This window comes from Dromaius novaehollandiae, chromosome 1 (genome assembly GCF_036370855.1).
Source record: "Dromaius novaehollandiae isolate bDroNov1 chromosome 1, bDroNov1.hap1, whole genome shotgun sequence".
NCBI classification, from domain to species: Eukaryota; Metazoa; Chordata; class Aves; order Casuariiformes; family Dromaiidae; genus Dromaius; species Dromaius novaehollandiae.
This window is the reverse complement of record NC_088098.1, coordinates 188,549,607-188,561,728: the sequence shown is the minus strand read 5'-3', so window position 1 is coordinate 188,561,728 and position 12,122 is coordinate 188,549,607. Positions and strand designations below refer to the sequence as shown.

Here is a 12,122-nt window from a genome sequence, read left to right as displayed (position 1 = left end):
ACTTGCACTTTCTCACCAAGAAAAAAGCGCACAGATCTTTAGTCACCTTGCCAAAACAAACAACAGAAAAGATCATCCAGATATGCTTATTTCTCCCCATTGATTATATTAGGAACCTAGAGTGACCAACTCAGACTTAAAAATCTGATTTTCAGATGTCTCCCAAACATCAGTATCCAAAGAGATTCATTCCACAGGGGTGGAAACCCTGTCTCAAATCTCTTAGGAGGAATCTATTATATCAGAGAACCCAAAATTTATCTACAAATCATATTATGCAACTGAAGTGAGACACTTCAGACAGAAAGGAGGACTATTCAGAAAAATTTTATATGAGGATAATTCATTCTGTGAGTTTCCATATTGAAAGCTTGAACTACACATCCTTCATTCATGTTTCTACATTTATTGTTTTCAGACAGTGAATATTAAAATACATATATTTGGAGGCAAATATAAACCACACAATAAATCTGATGTTGCTTCTTGCTAACCAAGAGCAGGACACTATTCACACATACAAAGCACCTGAGAATTTTGAATCCTCTCACTTTTTCCTTGGAGTAATGATGTCCTCTTCTAGAAATTTAAAATAGGTCTTCAGTGCATTTGCAGCATATTTAAGATATTTTTCCATGATGAACTGATGATGAACTTTTGTAAGCTGAAGCTTCAGCATCATATGCAGAAGACTTCCAACAAACTCCAGTGAGCACAGTTCAGGTGCATTTCAATGTTACGAAGTCACTGAAGGATGAAGGAATAATTGTCAACTAAAACCAACCTTAATGAATCCTTGAAAGGAAAAGTTAAGGACATATCTGCTAATTCAATAGAGCTTGCAGGGTGGGGGAATGGGGACAATGACAGAAGCAGCCATGCATGTACTCTATGAATTCAAAACACAGATGAAAGAAAGGGAAACAGCACAATATGGAAAGCTGTGAGAACAGTTATAACTGTATATGTTGTTAAACTTGACTTCTAACACAGATTTTCTCATCCAGATTATAAACCATATGCAGTTCTAGGCTTGATTTTCAGCAACAAGGCAAAAACAAAGCAAGCTGGAAGTTGATAATGTACCATATGCTTTTCAGAAACAAAAGTATTAAAACTAAAACAGGACAAAACATTCAGTAACCTAGTTTCTCTTTTCACTGTATCTTTGCTGTAACTCCACATATGCAAACAAATAATCTGAAGGCCAAAAGAAGAGGGGGCTTCTTACAATTATTTCATTTATTTTTATAGCAGTCTAGTGCTCTGCTGTCTGAAGACTTCTTCCTGTGATAACAGGCTAAAACCAACTTCAAGGTCAGAAATCTCAATATTTAAAGAAGAAATTGGTTTTTTTAGAAATACTAACTTTCAGATTTAAAGCTAAAGGCCTATTTCAATTCAAATAATTCACTTAAACTCTCTCACACACACTATATATATGCATACCTATATACAGCTATCTATCAGTTAACAAAAGATAGAAAGCAAATGGTATGTTTCATCTCAGTGCTGTTTGAATAGTTTCCAAAAAAAGTCTCCTTGGAAATATTTTATAGGATTCATGTGGGTTTTTTGGTATCGCACTAAAACGTGGGCTAAGACTGAGGATTTCTAGTACATGGAAAACCTGGGGCTTTTTCCACCCAAGTGAAGGCTTTTCTCCTTGTGATTGGGTATCGCTTTGAACTCAAGATAAACAAATGTGTGCAAAACTTGAAGTCAATTTTTAACTTCTCAGCTGAGAGCACCTGATGAACGGAGGCAGCCTGAAAGTTCCGAGTGTCCTGGTTATTACTGAGTTTATCACTGTTTCCCGACTCCCTGCTGCAGAGAGGGAAGCAAAGCCTAGCTTGAAACAGAACGCCCCAGCACAGCTGGCTGCCCCAGCCCCACAGGCTCTGGGATCACTGGGGCCCTTCGACAGCCCACATTGTGGGACGCTGCTGAAATTTTCTGGATATTAAAATCCCAGAGCCTCAGGACAGGCTCTATTATAAAAATCCTGGGTTTTAGGCTTCCTAATGACACACTGGCAGTTGGCATCTGGTTAGGCTGCTGACTCCCTGGACTTTCAGACTCAACTCCATAGCAGTAAGTCTGCAGGCCTTCACATACTCTCTCTCTCTTTTTTTTCTTTTTTTTTCTTTTTTAATTTTAAGCAAAATTCTGTTGCACCAAAGAATTTCTGACTGGCTTACCCTAACAAATATAACAAATGGGGCTAACTACTTGAACGCAATACTATTCGCAAAATAAAGTCTGAATGAAAAAAGAATAGAAACATCTGCTTTTGTAGTGATTTGCTGCCTACACTGGTTGCCTACCAGGAAATAGATGCAGGACTAAGGTCTGATGATATAGTAAGTTCTATTTTTCACCATTAGCAAGTTAACTCACTTTTTTCATTGCATTATTAAGTCCACAAAGCAGAATGTTAGACATTTTTTGCATTCAGTCCATACCCCCAGTTGATTATGACATGCAAATAATAGACTTATACAAGTCTTTCTCAGGTAGAACTTTAATAATTATTACTTACATTAACTGGCCAGATATTTCTTGGGACACTAATTTCTCAATTTGTTGTTTTGATTTCCATGAAGAATGTAATTTTTATTGCCTCTCAGATAGTAACATTAATAAACAGGAGACCTATCTCCAAATGTTGAGTCTACTTCCTAAAAGAAAAATTGATAAAGGACCTAATTTTATGTCAACATTTGATTTCTGTTACAAAGTTAACCTTAAAAAAAATTTAGCCTTACAAGTAGAATAATTACACCAGATCAGACCAAAGGTCCATCTAGCTTAACATCTCACCAGCAACAGCAGACAAAGGTTGGTTCCTAGAGAAGGACGCAGGAAGACAAGCATATAGCGATACCTCCCTAGAACACTTGCCCCATTTCTAGTCACTCTTGGCTCAGATGCTTCCTAAACAGAAATACTGTCTTTCTACTCAACAAACCCGAAGGAATTTTTGCTCCCGTGATCCTCTTTAATTGCTTTTTGAGCTTGTATAAACTTCTTTGCCATCCAGCGATAAGAAGTTCCACAGATTAACTATGTATGTAAGTATATACACTGTAAGTAATGTATACAAGTGGTATACTTATCCTTTTGCTTATACATGTTCTCCTATTTTTAATTCACCACTTGCTAGTTTCATTTGATGTCTGTTTGCTTTTTAAGCTGCCACTAAGCAAGGATCTGATAGTTGCACAGAACCACTATAACAAAAATTTTGTTTCTGACTGTTAATCATCAGCTCACAGCCCAACACCATGCAGATAAAGTTAGGATCCCCTCTCTACAACCACCAGCATCGTTTTGTACTTATCCATACTGAATTCCATCTGCCAGCTTACTGATAACAACAGAAATGCTGATTTAGAAAGCTTAGAGAAGGGGGAGTGGAAGGAAGTGACCCTGCCTACATTAACATATGAAAGCTAAATACTCAACCATTGTGCAAAAGAATCACCTTACTGTTGTAAGAGCTTAAAGGAAGCGTGTCCAGCAGGTAGAAAGCAAAAGTCAAAGTTTTCAGCTCCGTACCCTCTTCTCCAAGAGAAAGTTCAGCAAAAATTATTTAGCAATAGCAAGAAGGAAATATCTAAAGATCCCATTAAGCACCTCAACCTCTGAATAAAGTTCAGAGGATAAGTGATCAGCTTCGCAAGCTAGAAGTATTACTCTATCCTTGTATCTTGTTGATAAATAAAGCTAACTGAAAGCCAAATACTGTGTCCTATTCCTCAAACATAAAGAAACAATTAACAGGTACTGGGTTACTCCAAGTGCTACCTACACTTTTCAGTAATAAAAAGGAAATTTGTACAGGTTTGTAGAGGGATGTTTCACTTGGTAACTATTAGCTTTAATGGGAAGATGAAAAGACGGCCCAGAACTTCGCACTCAACAGTTTACCTAGTTGTCCTAAAATAGTGCTGGGCGCAGTAGAAATCCAGCGTTAACTGAAGCAATTCAACTTCACAGTCTATTACCAAGAAAACGAGGTGTGTATTAAAGTAGTTTGAACGTTTTTGTTTTCTTCCAGTCATGAATTTACCTCCCTGCACCAAATCATGACTTACATAATCACACACATTCTTCCTGCCCAACCTCAGCAATAATCAGTAATGCCTCATTGCAAGAGTTGCCCTTACATGAATAATCCCTTCTCTGATCACTTCTGTCCCCATACCAAACTTTCTCAGTCTCACTTTGTTTCTATCCTAACTCCTACGGATCATCTCGAAACTTCATCCCCAACCTTACCACCAAGATTTAAGCAGTATATTACCCTTTCCCATGCTGAGCATAGTGATGAGAAAGTGCAAAAGCATTATTTCTGTGCTGAATAGAAAGGAGCTAACGGACTTTGTTCTCTACTCTTCCCTTTCCCCAGTTTTGTCCTATAAGACTAACAGTATTTTCTATGGGACACAGAAAGGAGATCTCCCACAGCAGCAGCAGATGACAGTGAATTGCATATGAACATCAACACGGAAGTCCCAAAATATAGGTTAAATTCCTCATGGTTTCTGCCTGAACACGCGCATTCCTCCAGCTTTGTGGATTGTTTTGTTTTAAAACATGGTGGAAAGTTACAGCTTTAACGTAATCAGGCACTTCCACTGTTTGAAGCATATGACCTTTCATCATAACACATTCAAATATTTGTACTACTATTTCAAGTTTAAATTGCCAGGAGAACTTTAAGCATCTGAAATTGATTATCTTGAAGATGTGAACTGTTCCAGAAAAGGACTGAATGGCCCATATCCATTTAGCATCTCAATTTTGCATTCTGCCACAATGACCACACAGTACATTTAAATCAATTGAAATAATTAATTCCATAAGATTTATCTTTACATATGATAGGGTTTTCTTCCCCCTCTTTTAAAGTCTCAGCTGTTTCACAGCTGAACAAAAATTCACAATGTCTGCCATGAAAGAAAGAAACAGAGTGCGTGTGCACATATATATGTATATAAATAGTATTTAAATAAAGAACTTTCTTCCAGTCAGGTCTAAAAGTCCGACTAAAAGTAATCAGAAGAGCCACCAACACACTATAAAAACAGAATGCACAGAAAACACGGTCTGAATTTTGATTGTGAGGACAGAAGTTCTGTCAGACTACATATTAAGTTACTAATTATGCAATCCAACACCATGGTGCTGTTACAAAAGAAACTAGAGAAGCAGTTTTCATATTTTCAGGGATACATCCCTGCAAAATATTTGTGTAGGGTAGCTAAGCACGTAGAAGAGTTTTTCAGAAAATGTGAATAACCTCATAATGATGGCAAAAGAATTCACTGTCATATTCCAGAACTCATTACGGCAGTAACAAGAAGCCTTTAGTACAAAAAGCCATGAAGCACAAAATGATATTAATGCAGCTATAGGGCCTCAAAGAGAAACACAGCAACTTCAAAAAGTTACAGGAAAAATAAGGAATACAATGGATATTTAGATTAAAACATTTTTTAACAGATATGAAAAAGGCTAAAAGTTACAATGCTCTGTATTTGCTTCTCAAATATATCATACTTCATACGACAGCGTATCCTGCCTCTTTAATGTCCAGATATGCATAATCACACAATGGCCTGACCCTCCTGCGGCCTAAGTCTTAATTGGGCAACCTAGATAGAGTAAGCAATACCTGTAATTCTGGATTTCCCAGCTTTCAGATAAGAAACATTTCCACTTAGTGGTGGTTTCTAAATCAGTGGACATAAAGAGGGTTTCCAGTAGTTTCCTGCTACTAAGTAAATGAATTTGCAGATTCTTCATGAGTCATGTATTAGATGAAAAAAGAGAAATCGAAACTAATATGTAACTTTCATCAGTTATTGTGGAACACAAAATGGCAAGCAACATTGTGGCGTAATTGTTAGCTATCATGAAATGCAGAAAGATGATGATTTTTTTTATTCACCATGGAAAACCTGTCTAATGCTCTCTGCAGATTCTTTTTTTTTTTCAACACTAGTATTATCAGTTTCACTGCAGATGATAATATTCTTAAATAGCAGTTGCTAAAAAGATATCTAAAGCATATATTATGTTTTTCCCTTAAGAAGATTAATAGAAACTCCTACAACTTCATTTTTTGATCAGGTTCTTTGCTTGTTTTCCAGTTCTAATACTGCTTGGTAGCAAAAGAGAGGCAACATTTCCCTTTAATGAAAAAAGCGCCCCCAAAAGAATACTTAAGCACAGACAGATCTGACTCAAAATTCTTAACCATGACTGAATAAGTTGGACAGTACAAATTGATCAGTCTTATTTTTGGGGAAGACAAGACAAGTAATGCATACTCTCAATTATCTTTGAAAGGTCACGGTGATCAGGTGAGGTTCCTGAGGACTGGAAGAAAGCAACTGTCACTGCTATCTTCAACGAGGGCAAGAAGGAAGATCTGGGGAGCTACAGGCTAGTCAGCCTCAACCTGAGACCTGGGAAAGTGAGGGAATACATCTCCTTGGAAGCTGTTTCCAAACATATTAAAGACAAGAAGGTGATTGGGATTATGCAACATGGATTCACAAAGGGGAAAACTATGCTTGACAAACCTGGTAGTGTCAAGAGTCTTGCTAAAGTCACAATAAACTATATCCATTCCTCTCCCCTCATCCACTAAGATAGTCATTTTTTCATAGAAGACTGCCTCCCATAATGCCCTCATTGACAAATTAACGAAGTACAGACTAGATAAACAGACAGTGAGGTGGACTGAAAGCTAGCTGAACTGTCAAACTCAAATGGTTGTGATCAGTGGCACGAAATCCTGATAGCGGCCAGTCTCCCGCGATATGCCCCAGAGGCCAATATTGGGTCCAGTACCATTTAACATCTTCATTAAGGACCTGATGATGGGGCAGAGTGCACCCTCAGCACATTTGCAGATGAAACAAAAGTGGAAGAGGCTGAAACATCAGGTGGTTGTGCTGCCATTTGAAGGCACCTCAACAGACTGGAAGAATGAGCTGATGGGAATATCATTAAGTTCAACAAAGGGAAGTGCCGATTCCTGCACCTGTGGAGGAATAGCTCCATGAACCAGTACAAGCTGGGAGCTGAGTGACTGGAAAGCAGCTTTGTAGAAAAGGACCTAGAGGTCCTGGTGGACAAGCTGACCACGAGCCAGCAATGTGCTCCTGCAGCAAAAAAGGCTAACAGCCTCCTGGGACTGCATTAGGAAGAACACTGCCAGCAGGTCAAGGGAGGTGATCTTTCACCTCTACTCTGTAGTAGTGAGGCCGTATCTGCAGTTCTGGGTCCGGTTCTGGGCTCCTCAGTGTAAGGAAGACATGGATGTACTGGAGCAGGTCCAGTGATGGGCCACAAAGATGACTGAGGGATTGCAGCATCTGACACTCAGGGAGAGGCTGAGAGAACTGGGACTGTTTAGCCTCAAGGGGGGCTCAATGCTCAGAGGGGATATTATCAGCATATATAAATATCTGACAGTAGGAGAGTAAAGACGACACAGCTAGACTCTTCCTGGTGGTACCCAGTGAAGTGACTAGAGCCAATGGGCACATACTGAAATACAGAAATTCCACTTAAATGTAAGAAGTTATTTTACTGCAAGGGGGATGAAATGAACAAACTTGTTTCAGTGTCTAAGAGGGCAGTGTTTGTCCAAGCCCAGAGAGGCTGTGGAGGTCCCATCCTTGCAGATGCTCAAAACCTGACTGGACATAGGGCTGAACAACCTGCTCTAGCTGCCTCTGCTTTGACGGGGAGAGGTTGGACTATATGATCTCCAAGGTCTTTCAACCTCAAGGATTCTGTGATGCATCTACAAAAAGTTTTAAACAACAGTAGGAGGAAAGAATATTTTTAAATGGTGGTGGCATGCCTAATTTTGTGTAAGCATGTTCTACTCCATCCTGTTTGTAAGTCTTTCAAATTGAATTTTTCAAAGTAGGACATGTAAGAAAATAGTAACTGTTCTCTTGCACATTGCAGATGACTACTGCCAAATCTTAATATCTGAAAACAGACTTCGGAGAAAAAGCAAGCTGGAGTATTTTGTTTCCCTTCTTCTGGTATTTTCTGTCCACGTATTTATTAACTAACTTTTATCAACTCTTCCTCTGCATTTAGGCTTCACCTATACTGCAAAGGCCTCCCTACAGCCCCGACCTGATCTCAAGCACTACTGCAATCCATTCTCCAGTCTCCTATATTTTTTACATTTTTACCCTATAAATTAATTCCCCTTTCTTATGATAAATAATTTCATTTGTATAAATGTCAAACATTGCAACAGTAGACTAGAAAGGACTTTCTAGATCATCAACTCCAGTCTCTTGCTTTCACAGGCAATAATCTCTCAGTCTATTCAGCTACTTCAAGCCCCTCAAAAAAATTTTTTTTTAAACCCCTTTGTTTCCATTGGAAGCTGTTCCAAAATCACGCTCTCTGGCATCTAAAATGTTCTTTCTAGCCTAAAGATCTGGAGAATTCCTATTTTTTTTTTTGCCAACACTTTGTTTAGCTTCTCCCCCTCTCCAGAGCTGACCTTTCTGAAGTATTCCAAAACAGGGACTGTAAGTCCTTCTTAGCCATCATTTTGTTAGCCTAAAACAGTCCAGCTATTTGAATAAGTGTTAAGGCGGGCATGAATAAACAGAAAAAAGTCCCACTATCCAAGATACTCAGTTGTGAACAAGATCCAATCTAGAGGCCATAGAGTTGTTAGCACACACTGTGCCTGAGCTAACAAGCCCTACCATAGGGGGAAGGTTATTAGCCTTAACAAGGTCCCATGCTATTGCAACTACATGGCTTCTGAATTAAGACTCATGCATGGCTGGACAGCATGGCAGCTGTCTGCTCCCATCCTTACCGAAATGTGTTCTTTTACAAGACAAGTTTTCTGCTTCATACTCCTTACAGATGTCTTCTCTGCACCAGTTCTACCTTGAACTCATCTCTACAAGACACGCATGACCAGAATTGCACAAAAATATTCCAGATAAAGGCTTACTGACTTTTAAAAGTGTCAATATGTCACTGATGCTGTCGGAAAGAGGAGAGGAAAAAAAAGAAAAAAGATATTTAAGTCTCCTTACCTGCTGTGCTCCATCCCCACTAACAATAGGGGAAGTGAGAAGAGGAATTTCACTACTTATAATCGGAGTGGTATCCAGTAATGGTGGGTGCTCTGCCATCATCGATGGTACACTAATTCACAAGTTCACCTGCAAAGAAAAGTAACTCAAATGGTTAAACTATATAAATATTCATGAATAGTTATCCTTCAAAACCAGTCTCAAGTATTGCTTTTTAAAAATCTAGTTTATGAAATTAAAAACAGGTCTCTCAAATACATTTCCATAACACATTTTAAACCTCACATGCTTGCTGGAATATTTTGCCAGCCAGCCTAAGCCACATCTACATAGCGGGTAGGTCTAGGCTCCCTCTAGTGGCTGAACCTCAGAAGAAGATAAATCACAGTAGTCAAGCTGAGAAACCTGCATCTTTCAACTTAGGCAAAAGACTTGCTTTAGAGTCCAAGTTTAACTGGCACTGCTGACAAAATGTGTACCAGACAGAACTGAAAACATGCAGTTGCCTTAAAACTTACTTACACAGTGTTCCTGTTTATATGAAACTGGTAAAAATTGAGATCTAAGAATAGGGACACTTTTTTTAAAATCACCAACCCACTTTTTTTTTTATTATTAGATCAAACAAATGCCCTTTTAAGAAGAACTCATTACTGTGAAATGCAAATGAATTAAAAATTCTGAGCAATTGTATCCCCTGACACTTCTGTACTTTTAAAATATATTTAACCCCTGATTTTAAGCAGTGTCGTTCTGATGCCCACTGGCCCTTTAATAGCTTTACCAGTAGCAAAAACTTCCAAGAGAAAGGAAACACCTACACATGCACATACAAAAAGTCTAATTCTCATAACTATGCTATAAAAAAAAAAAAAACCTGCTAGCACAAACTGTAAAGTTATATGAAATCTGATGACAAGAAAAAAAAATAGGCAAGAGTTCCATGAAAGCAGTGATCCATGTCAACTTCAGCAGGCAAGTGTCAAGCAACAGCACAGCAGAAAGCAGAATTCAACTGAAGGTTCCTGTTTATTACGTTAACAAATCATAAATAATGTCTTTCATGCTATTTAGTGTGCTACTGCTATATGAAGCCTGGCCAGAAGAATTAAGACTAAAAAAATAGAAGATAAAAAGACAAAATTTTTTCCATACTGGAAACATGTATTATGAGTCTAATTAACAAAATAAAGTTTCTAAACAGTTTTCAAAATTCTATTTTAAAGTTATACTGACCTACCTTTTGAAATATAAACATGAATGTGAAAATTAAAAATCCACAGGAACCAAGAAAGTGCATCTTTAAGAGGGCAAGAAATGCAGAAAGTTATTTTTGAGATTCCTTAACAAAAGAGAAAGAAAAACAACAAGAAAATTCACGCAGGGCTTTGCACAGTACATTCAGAATTCTCACCAGTTAATCGCATTTTGTGTTTGCAAACTGTGCTTAACATCCAACACCTACGTGTAACACAAACACATATATCGTCTACACGTTCATGAACAGAGAGGCTTATTGGTTACAGTATGCAACTTACTTTAAAAGCAGAGATAGCACTCCTTGAATTCTGTAGGGTAACGCTAGCTTAATGACACAGACTCTAGTCCCGAGATGTTATGTGACCAGCTGAGAGAGCTGCTGTTACAGCTTGCCACATAGGAATGCGCTCTCTAAAACAACCTCCACCCCACCCAAGTGGCTGTTTTTTTACTTGCTCGCTCCTCTAAGGCCAAGGTGGGTGTACATTTGCCACGGGCTGCAGTGTGTAACATAAAGCTGTTAGTACCAAAGGCCTCATGCAAAATGAAGACCTAGCATTTTCCAGAAAATGCTTAAGTAATAAGGCACTACAACCCTCTATGCTGAGGGCTGCCCTACTATACAATCATGAACTTGGAAAAAAACCCTCCTGAAATGATTTTAAAGTATTCCAGGAAAGTAAATGGGACTTAATTTACAAAGGTTAAAGTTTGGGGGGGGGGGGGGGGAAGAGGAGGGAAGAAATTAAATCCCTCTGGGTTAAAAGACTTTTAAAACCTAACTATGATTACATAAGAATTCATCACCACTTATACTAAGTCATTTATACCTGTTTAGCCAGACTAATTAGTCTCCCAAGGGATGCAGACCGAGTTTTATAGCCCTACCTTACCTTGAAAGCTTTCCCACTCATCAAAAAGCCCTCCAGGGCACAGTGAGTCCCCACCACTTCTGCAGGTGGCAGGGTGCTGATGAAAGTTATTTGAATCATCTTTCAAGCAAGCAAGCTTGACAACAAGCTTTCCAGTGTATTATCAAGTGATCGCTTAATGTAAAGCGAACACAGAGGCTGAAAGCAGGGGGAGAGTCAGGGCCTCCCTTCTCCCATGATAGGTACAATCAGGCCTCCTCTCAATCTTACGGCTCCAGCCACTTTGCCCTCCTATTTACACAGTGCCATAGAGAGGAGGGCGACTCCACGACTCCACTACTCCAAGCTGAAACAGTCCAAACGCTCTCCAGGACAACGTAGGCTTGAATTTCGCAGGTTTAAGTTGAACCCAGCTCATTATTCCCAGGCCACCATGCTAATGCCTAGCCTGTTACATAAAGTAGCACTAACCTCCTTTATCACACACAGGGATTTTTGTCCGATTCCTAACTTCTTACGCACTCACTGCTATCACCACATATTAGGCATAAATCAAAACATGTCTATCAAATTGGACACTAATGAGAATTAAACACAACCCAAACGCATTTAAGTATGACAGCCATGACAACTTGTTCAGCTCCTCCAAGACTGGAACAGTTCTGGACATATGTAACAACTGGCCTCAGATTCATTCATTCACTCTCGCTCTCACAGGCACTTAATTTAATTTGTAAAATAGTAATTAAAAAAAATAATTTTAAAATAATTTGTAAAAATTAAGGTACTACAGGTATATGGGTATGCATTCTCAGGTGGGTATTCTGCAGTTCACACACAGACTTAGGTGCCTTAATCGGGACTCAGCCGAATTCCACTTCTG

At 38.8% G+C, this 12,122-nt stretch overlaps 1 protein-coding gene across 4 annotated transcripts in view; it reads right to left on the bottom strand.

The window, feature by feature from the left end:
• Positions 1 to 12,122, bottom strand: part of FNDC3A (fibronectin type III domain containing 3A) — a 123,521-nt gene that overhangs the window by 96,045 nt on the left and 15,354 nt on the right. For 3 of the 4 annotated variants that reach the window (XM_026108371.2, XM_026108370.2, XM_026108372.2), the window contains exon 2: positions 9,108 to 9,236. In XM_026108371.2, the coding sequence (XP_025964156.2) occupies positions 9,108 to 9,209 (102 nt within the window). In that variant the 5' untranslated portion in view covers positions 9,210 to 9,236. Of the gene's footprint in view, positions 1 to 9,107; positions 9,237 to 10,347; positions 10,367 to 12,122 lie in introns of those variants that run through there. The other variant, XM_064504862.1, reaches the window with a different exon arrangement.